The sequence below is a fragment of the Staurois parvus genome, unplaced genomic scaffold (genome assembly GCF_062004578.1).
Source record: "Staurois parvus isolate SC_StPar_1 unplaced genomic scaffold, SC_StPar_1.0 ptg000048l, whole genome shotgun sequence".
In the NCBI taxonomy this organism is placed as follows: domain Eukaryota; kingdom Metazoa; phylum Chordata; class Amphibia; order Anura; family Ranidae; genus Staurois; species Staurois parvus.
Window position 1 is genome coordinate 2847485 of NW_028317844.1, and position 20477 is coordinate 2867961.

General features: G+C 39.4%; 1 protein-coding gene across 3 annotated transcripts in view; it reads left to right on the top strand.

Moving 5' to 3' along the window:
* Nucleotides 1-20477, top strand: part of WASF1 (WASP family member 1) — a 131142-nt gene that overhangs the window by 70619 nt on the left and 40046 nt on the right. For all 3 annotated transcript variants that reach the window (XM_089664678.1, XM_089664673.1, XM_089664686.1), the window contains exon 3: nt 1833-1967. In XM_089664678.1, coding sequence (XP_089520804.1) covers nt 1833-1967 — 135 coding nt within the window. The remainder of the gene's footprint in view (nt 1-1832; nt 1968-20477) is intronic.

Sequence of the window (20477 nt, forward strand, 5' to 3'; positions counted from 1 at the left end):
GCTAAAACTTTTTTTCATTCTGTGAATGGTAAAAACCCTTGTTAGCTGTGTTTTTTTTTTGTTTGTTTTTTTGTGGGGGGGGGGGGGGAGCCCGTCTTTTTTTTTTTTTTTTGTGTAGATCTCTGCTCACTCTGTGTCAAAAGTGTGGGAAACTCCCACTCAGGTTTTCACTGGAGCAAGTGTCTGTAATATAAAGTTTCCCCTTCTTAACTGGCCTGATTTTTTTTTTTTTGCTTTGTTCAACAATAAAGTAGAATTCCAGTTTCATTGTAACTAATCTCAAACCTGTCCCCTCCCTCACCTATAGCCTGGCTTTGACTACACCCTCTTGGAACCCTGATATATCCATTTTTATGATCCTAAATGTCCACCAGTGTCCAGTGCTTAGGAATGCCCCCCTGCCCTGCTCTGCCCTGCCCTGCACACATACTCCTACCAGTGATCATCTAATCTGTTGTACATCAGACACCTGCTTATACTTTGTTTGGAAAATTGAGCTTTACCCATTTGTGTTTTCAGGGAAGCTATTTGGGTACTGTAACTTACTATCATTACGTAAAAAAACATTGAGCAAGGAAGGTTTCCTCTAATCTTATTTTTTGGTGACAACTCAAAATTTTTGGGATATTCCTGAAAAGACTCCTGTTAGAAAGTGAAACCCTAACAGGGGCACAGATGGCAGTAAAAACCTGTTAGAGTTGTACCCCCTTACCACTTTATTCAAAAGTAAAATGAAAAATGTTGGTTTTAGATATGCTTTAAAATAACAAGGGCCACTATTCCAACTAAACAAGTTGCATAAACAATTATTTCCAAAGAGTAATATTTTACAGCATTTTATTTGTAGAAATAGAACAGTAGTAAAAGTTTTGACATACAGATTGTTACCCTGTATGATATAGCTGTATCTTCTTTTTCATTGAAACATAGCTGCTATCTGCACAGTGTTTGTATGTTCTCCCTGTGTATGTATAGGCTTTGTCTCACAACCTCACTGCTGTTCTAGAGAGTTTGAAGGTACGCCTGTTTAAAAGCGGTAGTGATATTGAATTGTAAGTTACTGTGAGGTTAGGATGGTTCTATGTACTTTGTAAACTGTGCATATTTCCATGCTATTTAAATTTAGCAGGTAATTTCATAATTATCAAAAAAGTATTGTACTACTTTTTCAGCAATGAAGTTGATAGTTAAAAAGAGCAACTGTAGGAGGATAGGGCCATTTTGAAATGGTTATCAAGTTCTAAAGTAGTGTCTGGAGCAAGTCTTGATCCAAAGCCAAGACCGCAGTTTCTGAGTCCACTCAGACGGTCAGAGCAGACAGTCCATGGAGTATGAATCTGGTACATGCTGAGCCTAGTACATATACTCTATAGTAAGAGGATTTTTGGACTGGCCTATGGGTTTGATTCACTAGAGTCAAATGAGTGTTTGCTTTACAAGGGAATTTTCCCCAGTTGTTAGTGAATGCAGTGAAGCTTTGCTGGCTTCCATTAACCAATTATGAGCAAGCAAAAATGCGTTGTGTTTTGTCTCTTTGCAAGTGATTGGGGTATGCTTTGCAAAGTGAAATTTCAGGACATTTACTATTTTCTGGAAACATTTTAAGTGTACCAACCCCTGGAAAGTGAACAACCTATTTGCTTTTAGTAAAAATGAACTCCAAGATCATAGTGTCATTTCTTTGTATTATAACAGAGTGGAATCCAAAGAAAATGGGGATGTCTAAGTTTCCTGTAATACAGTGATTGTTTATATGTTTTCCTATTTCTATTTAATTGTATTCTAGATACAATTTTGATTTGCTGTTCTCATTTAACTCTGTTGTGTTTAAGGTAAATATGCAGAAGACATATTCGGGGAACTGTTCAACGAAGCTCACAGCTTTTCCTTTAGAGTGAACTCGTTACAAGAACGTGTTGACCGGTTATCTGTCAGTGTAACACAGCTTGATCCTAAAGAGGAGGAACGTAAGTTTTCTAACCCATGTTCATTTGTCCTTCGATCTCTGTAACCAGTGAAAATCTGGCATCACTTTGCTAATTTTAGTACAGAAAATTCACACACTCTGAGCTTACACTGGAAAATAGAGATAATTCACTTGACAAGCCAACACAGCTGGACAATTGCACGCTGCCATTGTCTGATGTCAGCATATGAAATAGGTCATCTTGAGTTCTGCATTCCGCTGCCGTTAATTAAACAATGATGAAAAGCATTAAAGTGACATTCCATGCCTAGTGGATAAGAAAAATGACAAATTCGTTGTTTTTGGTACCTGTAGTTGAGTTGGGTGCTGGTAAATCGGTAAGTGGCTTCTTCCAACTCAGGATAAGGTGAGTATACAATAAAAGGGGGGATAAGGTCAGTATACAACAGGATGGTGATAGTATAGTGTTAGGTGTTGCCTTAGATTAAGGCACATCTGTTTTGAGAGACGTATGGGAGAGGCCATTGCTAGGTCTCTCCACGAAAATGCTATTTGCCTGTTTGTTTCTGGTTTATAATACTTTTTGAGTCACAGACCTTGGACCTTCATGTCAATATGGTAAGCATAGTATCAGAGTTTCTTATCTTGTTGGGGTCAGGGACTTCGTAAACTGACACCTGTTTATTTTGTTAGTAGATCTGTCATTTTCCTGCCTCCAGTCATAGGGTGACATTGCTTTTTTTTCCTGAAGTGAAATTGCATAGTTGTCACCTTGTGGAAAGGTGTTAGATAGACTTTGCTTTTTAAGCTGATTTTACTGTAGTTAAGAGACAAATTAAATCCATACTCCAGCTACCACTTTTTAAGCAGTTACAACTATGTTTCTTTTTATATGAAACAAAAATGACCATTTTAAGCTCCCCCTGCCAGTGCATTATATTTTCTTCCAAACCTTACAAATGCTGATTTTGTTAGTTTGGTCTGTTACAGGAACTAAAAAAAAAAACATGGTTCCACTGACAGGATCAAGAGGTAATTAAATTATAACTAAAGTCAAAACTTTTCTTTTCATTTCTGATGAAGTAGGGAATGGTGAAAACTCATCAGGTTCTCAAGTGATGGCAAATGTCCTGTTAGTTGTCATTGGAATAGGTGTCCCATTGGAAGATGTCTCCTCTGTGTCCTGGTGGCATCATATGTGTAAGTTTTGATTTTCTTCATCCCTGTTTAAGGGTTGGGTTAAGGTGGCTGTAAAATATACACAGAGATTAAACAAATCCTCCTACATAAGTTTTACTTACACAAAAATTGGTGCAGCGCTGAAGAAATTAATATATAAAAGTGCACTATTAAAGATATTATTGATATGAAAATATAAAAATATTAAACACAAGTGATAACATGGGAGTGAATCGCTATAATGTGCACAAATAAAGAAGTGCAGCTGTGAAAGTCATAAAACAAAGAAAGTGTTCATATGACGGTGAGGGTCTGACCAACACCTGTCAGAAAATTGTGCCGCATACAGATCCTGTTACACAGGTGGAATCAAAATATTCCATATAACTTTAATCCATGCAGGGAATTTGATAAAAATGCGCACTCACCAGATGCACATAGTGAAAGTGCAATGTGTTGAATCATAGAATGACCAAAGATCTGCAGAAGCTTCCTTTAGGTGGACCAGACAGACCGCATAGGAAGAGACTCCCTCCTCTGGATCTGAGACTGCTCTGCAACTGTTCTCCGGCTGGAGTCCTGGAAATCGTTTAGCTTTCAGCTCTCCAGACAGCACTTGTCTGATCCCAAGGCTGAGAGCCTACATAAGTTTTACCTGTTTACCTGCAGTTTTCTGTTCTCTAAATCCGTTCAAAGTGCTGAATTTTAAAGCTTGTGTGAGAGTTCAGAAAAAAGGGGGCAGATAGCTGAAATTATATACTGTAGAGCTCAGTGAGGAGAGCTCTGAGAGCTGATTGGAGGGAAGAGACACACCACACTTCACACAGCACACAGTCACAGAGCTGAGGCTGTCAATCTGCTGGAGGTCCTTGTCATGTCACCATTTTTTTGGTGTTAGGAAAACTTGTCAAAAGCTACTCATGCTAATAGCAGAGTAACGAGGCAGCAGAGAGAAATGATGCTTAGGGCTCTGGATTGAGACACATACACACTATAGAGGGATTTGTTTTGTTCAAATTTCATATCTGAGGTTTGTAACCACTTAAAGCTTTATGTTTTTGGGGAAAGGGGGGGCTGTGATTCAAGGCATTATTTTTGGGCATTGTGGTTGGGTGTTCAGTGTTCAGGTCGAAGAGGATTAGGTGTCAGGAGATTGCGTTAGGGATTTTTTTATTTTTAAATCAAAAGCTGAAAGTGTTACTAAACCCAGGACCCTACATTCACTCTATCTGGTCTCCCACAGTACACAGAAATAAAATTATTTTATTAAAAAAAACTGCTAAATACCTTTTCTTATCAGCAGTTAGAGCAGTCTTGTGACTTCTATCAGTGTCCAGCAGAGTACATGTTAACGCTTGTAGGAAGAGTTTTCTTTCTGCTCTAGGAGGATGCAAAACCCCTGACCTATGTCTGGACAGTGCTGATTGGCCCTGTGCTGATGACATGCACTCTCCTAAGAAAAAAAAAGTCTCTCTAGCAATACACACCAAACTGAGAGTGTGCAGAGTGTCTCCACACGATGTCTTATCAGGAAATAAGAGGGAGACACTAGAAAAAGGGGAGGATCAGAGAACTAACCAAATGGCAGTTGACTAGTGCAAAACCACCTGACAGATAGTTAATTGAATCCTATGCGGGGTAATATATCACTACAAGAGTGAATGCAATAGTGTGTTTATTGAATCACATGGATCATGAAAAGGTAGACATTAACATGGTGAACAAGTAGCAATCATATTAAAATCAGAGAATTAAAATAAAGAACTGTTCGAGGATCAGAGAAGTCAGGATCAAACAGCATTTTTACACAATGCAGAGGATTAACCCCTTAGGTTTCACAGTGAGTATAACAAGCATACTTTACTGCATATACAGACTGATTTTACTGTTTTGGGTTTAGTAACACTTGAAGATTTTTTTTAAGGGTATATTTTATCGAAATGTTACCATGTTTGCAACGTACAAAAGCAAAAAAAACGTACAAATACAAAACCAAGCAAAAATTTAAACCAAGACAAAGCTCAGCAGTTTACAAACTAAACTCAAATAACAGCATGTCCATACATACTAGTGCAGTGATAAATGAAAAGGACCAAACACCTGTGTCCCGAGACCGAAACATGACACAGGAAATGTAGCATTACAAAAGTTTCAAAGACATAGGTACTGTATATCAAATGACCTTCGAGCCAATGAGAGTAGGTAATTTATGTACATGTAGGCATAGAACACTGTTCTGGAGTAACCATATCTTGAGAATCTAATCAGGGGCACCAGACCTTATCGCACTTCTCAGGGCATCCCCGTGCCTCATATGTCAATTTGTACGTGGGAATTGTCTTATTAACCAAGAGCAAGCCATAAAGATATGGAGGGGAGGATGGTGGATTTCCAATGTGGCATTTTTAATTTCTTAGCATAAAAATACAGTAAACGTAGAAGTGTTTTAGTAACGTTAGGGAGAGTGTCCTCCTCCACTTAACCTAATATGCAACGTAAAGCATTACATACAGCAGGTAAAATAAGTATTGAACACATCACCATTGTTCTCAGTAAATATATTTCTAAAGGCGCTATTGACATGACGTTTTCACCACATGTCGGTAGCAACCCATGCAATCCATACATACAAAGAAACCAAAACAAATACATTCAGAAATTGAGTTATATGTAATAAAATTGAATAACAAGTATTAAAGTATTAAACACATGAAGAAAGGAAGGTGCAAAAAGTCATGGAAAGCCAAGACATCAGCTGAAATCTATCTGTAATTAGAAAACAATCCTGCCCCTTGTCAGTGTAAATTAATATGGGCTGGTTCAGCCTCAGCTGATGGCCTATAAAAAAGTGTCTCATTCGCAAGGTGTGACACAAGAAACATCTCATGATAGGTAAAAGCAAAGAGCTCTCTCAAGACCTTTGCAACCTTATTATTGCAAAACATACTGATGGCATTGGTTACAGAAGAAGTTCTAAACTTCTGAATGTTCCATGAGCACTGTTGGGGCCACAATCCATAAGTGGAAAAAACATAATTTGACCATGTGGGGATGGCAAGCTCAGGGGTGGCAACCCTGGATGTCATTGCTATCCCTAACAGTCGGGAGGGCAGACCATCTTGGAGGGGTGGTAATGGTAGTGTAGGAAGGCCTAGACAGCTGGTGGTAGTAGGGGATTCTATAATCAGAAGGACTTACTGACTCTCACCAGGATTGCCTCAACCAAATGGTTTGCTGTCTCCCTAGTGCCAGGGTTCGGCATGTGGTGGACTGGGTTGATAAATTACTGGGAGGGGCTAGGCATGACCCAGCTGTCTTGGTCCATGTTAGAAGCAATGACAGAATACATGGAAGGTGGAGGCTCCTTAAGAATTAATTTAAAGAACTAGGCTGCAAGTTGAAAGGAAGGACCTCCAAGGTGATATTCTCTGAAATATTACCTGTGCCATGCGCAACTCAGGAAAGACAAGGGGAGATTAGAGAACTAAATGCATGGCTAAAGACCTGGTGTAAGAGGGAAGGATTTGGGTTTCTAGAGCACTGGGCCGACTTTTCATTGGGATGCAGCCTATATGCTAGAGATGGTTTGCACCTAAATGGAACGGGGTCTGCTGTGCTGGGGGAGAGGTTTATGGGAAGGCTGGAGGAGTATTTAAACTAGGATCGAAGGGGGAGGGAGAAGTAGATTATAATGGGGTAGTTAGATTGAAAATGAACGCAGATTGCAAAAGATAGCAGAACCAACCCCAAAAAATTCTTCAAATATATTAATAGTAAAGAGGTCCGGTCCAAGCATGTAGGCCCTTTACAAAATAATCTAGAGTGGGTGACTGGGGACAAAGAGAAGGCAAATTTATTAAATACCTTCTTCAGCTCTGTGTATACAAAGGAGCATGGGGGAGCTCTTGTCCATAATGGGCATGGCAATGACACAGCTCCAGATGATCCATATTGGCTCACAATTGATATGATTCAAAAATATTTAGCCAGAATAAAGGTGAATAAAGCACCTGAACCAGATGGCATACACCCATGGGTCCTTAAAGAATTGAGCTCAGTCATTTCAAAGCCATTGTTTCTAATTTTAAGGGACTCTTTAATGACTGGCACAGTACAACTGGATTGGCGTAAGGCCAATGTGGTGCCAGTATTTAAAAAGGTGTCAAAATCTTTACCAAGTAATTATAGACCTGTTAGTTTAACTTCTATAGTTTGGAAGATACTGGAGAGTTTAATAAAAGACCACATAGATGAGTTCTTGTAGAAAAAAATATTTTAAGCAACAGACAGCGTGGATTCATGAAAGACAGAAGTTGTCAAACAAATCTGATTTCTTTTCATGAGGAGGTGAGCAAAACCTTGAACAGAGGGGTGGCGGTGGACGTGGTATACTTGGATTTTGCAAAAGCGTTTGACACAGTTCCCCACACACGGCTAATGTGTAAGGTAAAGTCTACGGGCTTGGAAAAATCTGTATGTAAATCATAGAAAACTGGCTAAAAATCGTATACAAAGAGTAGTGGTTAATGATTCTTACTCAGAATGGTCTAGGGTTGTCAGTGGTGTACCCCAAGGTTCAGTGTTGGGACCCTTACTTTTTAATATATTGATAAACTATACAGGGTCTGGGAATATAAATACCATTTCAGTCTTTGCAGATGACACCAAGCTGTGCAGTGGAATAACATCCTTACAGGATGTCTCCAACTTTCAAGCCGACCTCAATGCACTGTTTTATTGGGCAACTATGTGGCAAATGAGGTTTAATGTTGATAAATGTTAGGTTCTGCACTTGGGGGCTAAGAATATGCATGCATCATACATACTAGGGGGGGTACAACTGGGGGAATCAATGGTGGAGAAGGATCTGGGAGTTCTGGTAGATCACAAGCTTAATAATGGCATGCAATGCTAAGCTGCGGTTTCTAAAGCGAGCAGAATCCTGTCTTGTGTTAAAAGAGGTATAGACTCCAGAGAGAGATATCTCATTTTACCCCTGTACAAGTCATTAGCAAGACCTCATCTGGAATATGCAGTTAAGTTTTGGGCACCAATTTACAAAAAGAACATTGGGGAACTGGAGAAAGTACAGAGAAGGGCAACAAAACTGATAAGAGGCATGGAGGAGCTCAGCTATGAGGAAAGATTAGAGGAACTGAATTTATTCTTTCTTGAGAAGAGGAGATTAAGGGGAGATATGATCAACCTGTATAAATGTATCAGTGGTTCATATAGTGAACTCGGTGTAGAGTTATTCACCCTGAGCTCATCACAGAGGACAAGGGGTACTCTTTACGTCTGAAGGAAAATAAATTTAATCTCCAAATACGGAAAGGTTTCTTCACAGTGAGAGCTGTGAAAATGTGGAATAGACTCCTTCAAGATTTGGTTCTGGCCAGCTCAGTGGATTGGTTTGAAAAAGGCCTGGATTCTTTCTTGGATACATAGAGTATAACTGGATACTAACATTTATAGGTAAAGTTGATCCAGGGAACATCCGATTGCCTCTCGGGGGATCAGGAAGGATATTTTCCCCTGCAGGAGCAAATTAAATCATGCTTTGCTGGGGGGGGGGGGGTTGCCTTCTGCTTGGTCAACTGTAGGTGTAGGATTATAACTTTTTTTTTTTTTTTTTTAATGGTTGAACTGGATGGACTTTTGTCTTTTTTTCAGTCAGACTATGTAACTATATGTCCATGAACTGGCCACAACCAGGTGCTACTCACAAGATTTCTGAGTGAAAATAATTATCAGAAGAGTTGCTTTTATTTCCATACACACAAATGCATTGGGAACACTACACATTCTATTCCAAATCAAAACATGAAGAAAAATATATTAAATTTGTGTTGTTGCTCTAAAATAATTGAAGAAAAGTGAATATTAGACTGTTCAAAAAAATAGCAGTGTTTTGTATTCTTCTTTACAAACTCAAACATTCACTATATAAACTGAAAAATGTTTGAAGATTTTGCTTTCCTTTGAATCACTTAATTAATATTTAGTTGTATAAGCACTGTTTCTGAGAACTGCTGTACATCTGTGTTGCATGGAGTCAACCAACTTCTGGCACCTGTGAACAGGTATTCCAGCCTAGGATGATTGGACTACATTCCACAGTTCTTCTCTATTTCTTGGTTTTGCCTCAGAAACTGCATTTTTGATGTCACCCCACAAGTTTTCTATTGGATTAAGATCCGGGGATTGGGCTGGCCACTCCATAACGTCAATCTTGTTGGTCTGGAACCAAGATGTTGCACGTTTACTGGTGTGTTTGGGGTCGTTGTCTTGTTGGAACACCCATTTCAAGGACATTTCCTCTTCAGCATAAGACAGCATGACCTCTTCAAGTATTCTTATGTTTTCAAACTGATCTATTATCCCTGGTATGCGATAAATAGGCCCAACACCATAGTATGAGAAACATCCCCATATCATGATGCTTGCGCGACCATGCTTCACTGTCTTCACAGTGTACTGTGGCTTGGATTCAGTGTTTGGGGGTCGTCTGACAAACTGTCTCTGGCCACTAGACCCAAAAAGAACAATCTTACTTTCATCAGTCCACAAAATGTTGCGCCATTTCTCTTTAGGCCAGTCAATGTGCTCTTTGGCAAATTGTAACCTCTTCAGCACATCTTTTTTTCAACAGTGGGACTTTGCAGGGGCTTCTTGCAGATAGCTTGGCTTTTCATAATTGTAACAGTACCCACAGGTAACTTTTTAGACCTTCTTTGATCTTCCTGGAGCTGATTGTTGGCTGAGTACTTTCCATTTTGGCTATTCTTCTATTCATTTGAATGGTAGTTATTCGCTTTCTTCCATGTCTTTCAGGTTTTGGTTGCCATTTTAAAGCATTTGCGATCATTTTAGCTGAGCAGCCTATCATTTTCTGCACTTCTTTATATGTTTTCCCCTCTCCAATCAACTTTTTAATCAAGGTGCGCTGTTCTTCTGAACAATGTCTGGAACAACCCATTTTCCTCAGCATTTCAGAGAGAAATGCACTGTAACCAGCATGTACAACATTTGCTGCCTTCCTTCCTTAAATAAGGGCAATAATTGCCACCTGTTTTTCAAAGAATGAATGACCTCATTAATAGAACTCCACACTGCTATTATTTTGAACATGCCCCTTTCAATTAGTGATTCAATTACAGAGAATCAGCAGCATGCATGTCATGACTGTTGGGTCTGTTGGGTTTCTATTACTCTACTACACCTGCTAGTAAATTATTTGCCATGTAGAAATATCATTTCTACCAAAAACAATGATTGATCAGGTTAGTGATGTCTGACTGCTATTATTTTGAACACAACTGTACATCCCTTTTTCAACTGAATTCAGTTTGGGTAAGACGTTTAGTCCTAGAGTGGGACAGGGAGGTATAATATGTGGAGATAAGTTTGAAATGCTCTGGTTCAAGAGCAATTTTTCAAGCATAGAAACTTGGACCGATGCATTAAGAAACTTCCTGAAGTCGCCGCTCGGCCAAACGTATGTTGAAGCATCATTACGTCGCTTCCGGGGATGTCGTTCTGCCATAGAGAGCCATTGTAGTGCACGTCGACCATACTCGACATTCACAGGCTGTGGAAACTATACTGGTTCCAGTACAATAGGCACCGCTTCATGTGAGTGTACATTTGATTAATTTTGTTCACTATGTCAATTTAATAAATGCTACACTTACAACAGTCTTAAATCTGTTTGGTTTATCTGAGCAGCTTGGCACCACTTCTCCTCAAGAAAGGATTAGCCCACATTGAATACACAGATGAATTGGAGAGTTTGCTGTTAACCCTATTACCATATTTTTGGGCATGTTCAATGGAGAGGTGTTGGTGGGGAGAAACACCCTAGGAAAACCAGAGAGAATGGCTCCATATATTATCAAAATGTGCATTTGACCTCCTTAACCGGGGTCAAAAAGTCTAGGGAGTGAGCAATTCACTTTTATACCCTGTTGGCATGTGGTGAAGATATTTATACACCTTTAAGGGTCACAGCACAGTGGAGTAGAAAGGACTGTTATTTTTCTAATATATAGTCACTTATGGACTTTTAATTTGCATATATATGTTATAGGAAAACCTAGCACCTCTAATAGGTGTAATATATTAAGATGCCTGGATTCAGGGGTATGTTGTTAACCAGGCTTCTTTTACAAATTTATGCACACTTTATTTGCTTAGCGCCTGTCTATAATTATTCGATACATTAAGAAGCCCAAATTGAGCAGCATGTTGAAGATTTTTACCTTGTTCTCAGTAGTATTGGCCTCATGGCATAAGCCACCAGTGCTGAATTTCTGGCAGTAAGTACAAATGTGTTGAAACTGAATATCTTTCCTTTCTATATAAAACATTATTTAATGGTATGGCTTCAAAATGTTCTACAACTTGAAGCACACACGGTTTTATCAGGTAAAATGCCTTATTCTTTTTGGGGTGTTCATTGTGGATGATTTTAATATGCAGTGGTGTTATTTTATGGTGCACGTTTGTTGGTGTGAATCTCACATACATTCTTTACCTTCAGTGAGACAAATGATATGCTTCTCACCACTGATGACCTGCAGATAGCTACTAATACATGCAATAGAACACAACTAATATAGTTTACTCTAAGCACTGGCTTCCTTCCTGGTTGATTTTAGTTATTACAAGATTTCAAGTCCAGCATGTAGCAGATCCATTTTTGAAAGATCTGGGGGTCTATGGCCCACCTGATCGTCTTAATCTACGTGCATACACTAGGTCTTACAAAAGGCAGAAACCAGTGGGCTGATGGAGAAATTTTGAAAAGTAACAGCTTTCAGAAATAGAATCATATCCAGGAATCTGTAAAACCATTTACTAGAATTAAAAGTGGCCTCACAGCAAGCACCTTTTTTATGCCTTTTTGTTGGGTATTGAATTGACATTTCACTGTGTATTGAGCCAAACTACTCCGTGCCCCATAGCATACTTTGTAGCAGTGGTTTGTCTTCACATCGTGCAGTGTTACATAATATACAGACTGCTGATACCAAAGTTTCTGTTTACTTGGTCCCCCAACCAGAAGAGTATCTTAGCACTAGTCCAGAAACTTGGCTTTTGTATCTAGTTCCTGTGTGTATAAATCCTTACTACTCCCACTATTGTGCCAGAATTTTTGAACATGTGATTGAAATAGTTGGCCAGTTGATTTGTAGATATTTATGAGTAATCCTATATGAAAGATATTTCCTGAATCTGGATTCTTTTGGATCAGCCCATCCAAACTTAGTCATTTCTAAAGATGGCTAAATGGATAAGCACAGATCTAAGTGTGACCTCAGTTACACATTTTAATTGTTCATAAATATCCAAGGATCAGTGGTGTGTCTGGTTTTCTCATCTCAAGGCTAAATTAGTCTAAGAACAAGTACAGTATACTGCAGAATGTGATGTTTGTGTTTCTATTGTTCTGTATGTGGAAAACAGGCAGCTGGAATGTGAAAGTCATTATTTGACTTGTATATTGTCAAGACTGGAAAAATAAACGGTCTAAGAGAAGCAGCAGGAATTCGGACTTGCCAGGCGAGATTGGCTTGTGATGGATTTATAGCTAAACTCGCATTCTCTGGGGGTTTCAGTGGTTATTACATTGGAGAACCAGACACATTTATATTATGGTGTCCTTTTATCAGTGCAAGGATGATTTCTCGTACCATTTTTTTTTTTAAGAGATTTTTTTTGGGTTTTTTTAAGCTTTACTTTTGACTGATACTTTTACAAAAATAGAGGTCATAGTTTTCCACAGTAATTGCTATAGCTGTAGAAAGCTACATTCATTTTAGTTATTACATGCTTGGCACGTAATAAAAATGATAAGCTTTCAGTCTCAGACCAGTGTGAGTTGTCCCAAAGGGCCTGCTGGCTGTGTTTCACAAGAGGATAGTAGATATGACTGATAAGAGGAAAAATCGAAAATAGTGCCGCTGAGGGCAAAGGGTTGGAACCATGTTTTTTATGTCTCACATTCACATACATTAATCCATTGAACATTTAGCAATTTTCTATCTTTATTGCTTTATCTGCATCAAATAAACATAATTATACTTAATATAATTCTGCAGTTGGATAAACATAAAAGTAACTAGCACAAAAATACCAAACCCCAATGCAAAAAATATAAATGAGTGCAGCGCTAAATGAAATAAACATACTTAAAAAATGGTGACTGTCCACCGTGGTCAAATAAATGTCCACATTAGATTCCGTGACAATAAGTGTATTTCCATCAAAGCAAACAAAAGGGAGGACCCATTCTTCCAACAAGAATGAAGATACAGTGACACTCCAAGGCGCATCTGGTAATCACAGGTGAGTATAAACCTTTACTGGAGCAGTTGGGCCTTCAACTTAATGAAAAGCCAAAAACCGCTTATAGGGATCGATCCCCCAACATAGCAGAGTTCAGATCCTATGGCTCCTTTTTAGTGGAGTGTTTCTGAGGAGCCATAGGATCTGAACACTGCTATGCTGTGGGATCGATCACTATAAGTCTTTTTTTTTTTTTGGCTTTTCACTACGTTGAAGGCCCAAGTGCTTCTGTAAGGGTTTATACTGGCCTGTGGTTACCAGAAGCACCTTGGCGTGTCACTGTATCTTCATTCTTGTGGGAAGAGTGGGTCCTCCATTTTCTTTGTTTTGATGGAAATACACTTATTCACGGATTCTAATGTGGACTGTCATTATTTTTTATGTATGTTTTTATTTCATTTAGTGCTGCACTCTTTTTATATTATTAAATAAACATAGGCAGCTTTTTCAGTGTCAAACTGAAACAGTTTTTCCACAGCATTAAGACATAAGCCTAAAGTGGTATTAAACGCAAAACCCAAAATGTAATATATTGCAGCTTACCATTCTTTAGTCAGGGATACGTCTTATTTTTGAAAAAGAAAAATAAGCAGCTCTAGAATCTCTAGATCACAAGCAAAGGTGCTTTGGCTTGTAGTTCCTGTAGGCTCAATATCATACTAACATTAAAAAAAAAGCCGGCAACATGGTAAACTCTGCAAACTAGACGTCCATTTATTAACATAAAAAATGGGTAAAAACCAGCTTATGCATTTTGTCCCAAAAAGGCATTAATTTTAGCTGTGTGAATTTAGGATAAAGACTCCAAATCTTTAGAATTATATTGCATCAAATTCAAATATCATTGAATACATACATTTACCGGCCACTTTATTAGGTACACCTTGCTAGTACCAAGAAAATATCCCCACACCAATACACCACCACCAGCCTGAATCATTGATACAAGGCAGGATGGATCCGTGCTTTCATGTTGTTTACAACAAATTCTAATTCTACCATCTGAATGTCCCAACAACTAGTCTACCCATTCTTTTCTGACCTCATGAAATCAACAAGGCATTTTTGTCCACACAACTGCCACTCACTGGATATTTTCTCTTTTTCAGACCATTCTCTGTAAATCCTAGTGATGGTTAAGCGTGAAAATCCCAGTTCAGCAGTTTTTGAAATATTCAGACCAGCCTCTCTGGCACCAACAACCATGCCACGTTCAAAGTCACTTAAATCCCCTTTCTTGTCCATTCTGATGCTTAATTTCAACTTCCGCAAGTTGTCTTCACCACATCTAGATGCCTAAATGCATTGAGTTGCTGTGACTGGCTGATTTAGCAATTTGTGTTACCAAGCAATTGAACAGGTGTACCTAATAAAGTGGGTGGCGAGTGTAATAGACTATCCATATGAGCAAGGAAACAGAACAAGAACAAATAATTGTTATGAAGTAACCCAGCCATCACAGTAGCTGGTATTTTGCCAGTCTGCCATTGTTAGGCATTACCATAAAGCATAATCATTACATTGATTTGCAAGTAAGGCCATTCCCTTACTTGCTGTTGGCTATGTAATGTGATAAAAACCCAGGAACAATTTCCTCACTATCATTGTAATCCAGAGTAAAGAACCTTTTTTTAAAAAAAAAAAACAAAACAGCAGCTGCTAAATATGAAGAACAACTGCTGAGAAAACCATTGAGAAGCAGCTGTGTTTCTCTTAACACAGGACTGTCTAAACGGCCATTAATTCTTCATGATAGACACCAGAGATGTGAGGTTTTAATATTTTGTATAAAAGTACAGCTTGTTACTGTCTTTTTTTTTTTTTTTTTTTTTTTTTTTTCTTTTACCGCTGCATGCATATTGTATGATTTTATTTTTATTTATTTCAGGTACTTATATAGCGCCATCAATTTATGCAGTGCTTTACATATATATTGTACGTTCACATCAGTCCCTAACACTCAAGGGGCTTACAATCTAAGGTCCCTAACTTTCATTCATACATATGCATACCAGGGCCAATGTAGACAGGATCCAATTAACCTACCAGCATGTCTTTTGGAGTGTGGGAGGAAACCGGAGAACCCGGAGGAAACCCACGCAGGCACAGGGAGATCATGCAAACTCCAGGCAGGTGGTGCCGTGGTTGGGAATCGAACCAGCGACCTTAGTACTGCCAGGCGGAAGTGCTAACCATTTAGCCACTGTGCTACCCACATGGTACAATGATGGTACAATGCAATGCAAAATATGCACAGCATTGGTCATTGGACCTTGTACAATATACAGTATGTATGTATATGCACACATATCAGTACAGTTTATTTAAAAACATTAATTATATACACAATTAATATGGAAAGCTACCCAATACCGACTTGGATGAATTTTGATCCCATTGGAGTTGTGACGACAGGCTTTTGTTCACTTCAGACTGGTTTTTCATTACCATGCACTTATTTGGCTTTAATTTTGATATATTTACTGCATATGAACATTTTTCTTATATGTTATTACATATTCTTGCAAATATATTTTATTTTGTGTGTGCAGGTGACATCCAAAATGTAGGATATTAGAAGTATGCCCACTGAGGCATTACAGATTAATAGGAGGAACTGACCTGACTTTCTCACTGCTCACCTGAGATTTTGAGATGAGACCTTCTGCAGAACTGGAAGCGCCGTACAAAAATAACACAGCTCATATCACATTAGATTGAGCTAGCTATTTTTATACAGTGCTGTAGGAGAAAGTAGGTTAGATTTGTTAGCTGCGCAAATGGTTTTCCAAGAAAAAAAAAAAAAAAGCACATTTTTATAAAGCCCTTAACCCAATTGTTATTCACTCAATTAAATATTAAAGATGGAAATCCAGCTGTATGAACAGTAAATGTTACCAGATGGTGGACATCGGAATGCTTTAATTATATTTGGTCTAATGTGGGTGATCTGTTAGATTTGATCTTACAGTACTGTATGCATGGACAGATCTGCTAAACACGGGATCGCTGATGTCTGAGATGTGTTGGTGGTTTTGACTGAATGTGTATGTCCCAGATGTGTATTCAGACTACTTTACATCATATTACATCACATTATAGTGTGAAATGTGTTCTTCAGGAATGTTGAAGAAATGCTTGTTTCCTAGGTATGTGGTTGAGAAAAACACTACAACCAAAGCAAAGTGCATAAGCTGTGTTTTTTTATTCCACGAGTTACCTTTGAGAGTTGTCAGGCAACATAAGACAAATACAAGATAATTGCAGTGTTTCTGTGCAAAGTCTTTGAATTCCAAGTGGGCCGCATCAACTCTGCATACAACACGCTTCCCTTGATGGCACTCAATGTTAAATGACTTTAGGAATGCATCTCATCTATGAAATAGCAAAGTAGCATAACTGGGGCGAAAGATTTGTTCTCTTGTGCAGCATTTCTCACACCGCTAGAACACACAGAACATGTCTCAGGTAAACTCCTGTCTCAGTTTAAGCTGTTGGATAACCACTTGCCCTCCAGAGGATTTCCCCCCCCCCCCCCTTCCTGACCGAGCCATTTCTTGCGATATGGCGCTGCGTTACTTTAACTATTGCGCGGCCATGCAGTGCTGCACATAAATGAAATTTATATCCTTTTTTTCCCACAAGTAGAGCTTTCTTTTGGCGGTATTTGATCACCTGTGTGTCTTTTATTTTTGCACTATAAACAAAAAAAGGCCAACGATTTAGAAACCCCCCCCCCCCCCCAATATTTTTGACGTTTTGCTATAAAACATATCCAGTAAAAAAATTAAAAAAATCTAATTTCTTCATAAATTTAGGCCAAAATGTACTCTGCTTCATGTGTATGCTAAAAAAAAAAAATCCCAATACGTGTAAATTAATTGGTTTACATGAAAGTTATAGTGTCCACTAATGGCAGTGTATATATACTGGAATTATTTTTTCTTTTTATATACTAGTAATGGCGGTGATCAATGACTTATAGCAGGACTGCAGTGGGCATTCTGACACTGGGGGGGAACTGACTAACTGTCACTGACATCCCAATGGCACTAATACAGTGATCAGTGCTAATGAAAAGCACTGACACTGTGCTAATGACACTGGACAGGAAGGGGTTAACATCTGGGGCAATCAAAGGGTTAACCGTGTGCTCTGTGTGTTTGTTTTACTTGGGAAACATACTGCTGTGTATTTCTCTGCTGTGCAGCATGTTACTGCTGGCTGGAGTTTACACATAGGTCTCTTCCCTGTCAGTAAAATTCGGAGATCGCTGGGAATCTCCGGCCAGGACCCAGTGATCAAGATCTGTAGCCGCCAATGGCAGCGCAGGTCCCTACCCGAAAATGCTAAATCGTGTATATACACGTGATTTTGCACAGCCCTGCTGCCCTGTAGCAGTAGTTCTGCTATGTGTTGCCGTGAAGCGGTTAAAGTTGGAACACTTAGAGATCAAGAATAAAAAACTGTCTGTAAGAAGTGGTTAATGTACAAGCAAGGTCATAAAAATAAAACTATAAAACACAAGTGCTTTGCTTTATCGTTTACTAGGGCATACAAGATTAATTCTGAGACAAAAGGATTATACTGCTGCCTACAGAAGTTGGACAATAGCAAACAAATCTTTTATGCAGCCAGATTTTAGGGCCATGACAAGATGAGGGCAGAAGAGGCACGTGTCTCAGACCCTGTGCTAAGGGGAGGGGAGAGTGCACTGGCTGCTTGTCCTGGTCCTCACTGATAGAAGGAGCAGCTGCTGGCTGCTTCTGGAGAGAGGATTTGGCTTTTTTCTCCCTCCATCCTGCAGGGGGTGGAAGAGAGCTGGTGCTGAGACTGAGAACTTGCCTTACTCTCAGCCCGGCACTGCTGAGGAATGAGGGCAGAATCTTTCTGGTTTCTCCCTTGTCATGTGATATATCACGTCTGGAGAGGGGAAGTAGAAGCTGCCTTCTTTGCAGGTGGGATTTGTGACACTGCCTGTTTTAACCCCCTAAATTTTGCACAACCCTGCCAAAACTGTATGCATTGCACGCTGATGCAGCTCAGCCCCATCCATTTGCATGGGCCATGTTCAGCAGGCAGTACTTCCCATCAAACATGAGGATTATTTTTGCTACGCATATGTATACCACCATACAGCTGCCTTTACAGCTGGGGAAGGCAGTTGGGGGGCAGGTAAAACATGGTTCAACCTCCTGGTTTTTGCTCCCCCCCCCAACCGCAAGTGAGTTCAGAGATATGTACGTCATCTGTGTAGTCTGTTTCTTTAAATCAACCCTGTTTGGTGGGTTGCAACTCTAGTTATCTCTAATCCTTTGTTACTATGGTTCCAGCTACATCACTACAAGACCACACAGATAAGACACTCATGCAGGTTCTTTTTTAATGGTATACATGGGAAACAGACCTATACTAAAACCCTAATGGAGAAGTATGTCCAAAGCTAAATTTTTCCTGTGAATCACCGGAGTGCAGTTCGTTCTCCACTTCTGTGACCCATTTTCAGCCGACCCAGGGTCTGGAAATATCCCGACCATATAGTCGGGATACCCCCCACTTCCCCCAAGCCTGAACCAACACCTGGTTCAGCCTCTCAGTGAGCCGCTAAGAGCCTGAACGTGCGGGTGGGTGCAGTGTGGTGCGGTGGCAGTATGCTTCTGCCTTCTCCAAAGTCCGGCGTTCCAGTGAGTGCTGGAGGGGTAGGGCAGAGAGCCAGTGCATCCACCTAGGTCAATATAATTATTATTTTTTTTTTTACAGAAACCCATACTTCTTTTAATGAAAAAAAACCCCACATTATATGGTTTACTATGATCGATATACCAAGAGCAATAAGGGTTTGTATTTCTTTCCTTCATAAAATGTTACTCCCTTCAGTACTAATCAGATAACTATAATCATTGGTAGTGGGCTTGCAGTCTCTTGCTGTAGGGGAGAATCAGAATTTAAACTGGCTGATTCTACCCTCATCAGAGATCACGTGAGCAAAAGCTTAGGTTTTTGAATAATGACTGCCACTTAAAGCGGAACATTACCTTAAACAGGAAGTTCTACTAATCACCATTCTCCCCCTTCCTCTGCCATCATTGGGAAGTTTTTTTGTATTTTTAGGAGGAGGCATCTATACCCACCTACTAAGCGCGCCCATTTCTGCTTTTCTCGCCTAGGTGAGAATAGCAAAAGTTCACTTCCAACCCACCCCCCTACCTGCCCCCAGCCAGCAAACTCCAGGGACACGTTGCATGTCCCAGGAGGCTGCGGGATCAGTTTTCGAGCATGCTGTGTCTCTCATATGTATGATGGCTTTGAAACCGCAGGAAGTCTCAGCTGACTTCCCACAGCCAAGATGGCGGTGCCAGGGACTCAAGAACAGTGAAGATCTGGCCCATTTGAAGACAGCGCTGGATTCCTGGACTGGCAAGTGTTTATTAAAAGTCACGAGCTACAGGATTTGAAGTGCCTAAAGCAGCATTCTTTTTTACAGGAATGGTAGTGTTCTCAGCCTTTTAATACTATTTGTACTTCCCAACAAGACCGTTCACATCGCTTATAAAGTGGATCTGTCATTAAAATTCACACTTCATATAAACCAGTAATTTACCAGTGTTCACAAATTACATTTAATATATTCATTTATAATGTTAAAAAGTCTCCTTTTATAAGCTGTAAAAATGAACACACCGCTTTATTAAGATTTTTAGGCTCTGCATTGTACTTCAATGGAAATATAGCAATGTACAATAGTGTACAATGATCTTTGTTTAATATTTTAAAGTGGTGTATGTATATCATAGGTTCACTTAACCATTATCAATTTACTTTGTAGCGCTACCCTCTTGAGGGACACTGAGTTTTTGGTCCCCCTAAGCTAGGCAACACACATTTATCACACTTGCATTCACAGTCCGTCAGCTTGGTTTTTGTTGTTTTATTAAGGGAGAACAACTTAGATGGGGTCTAGGGGTATATGAGATGCCAAATGGAACTGAAACAAATTGGACGACAACTTCTTAGGTAATAA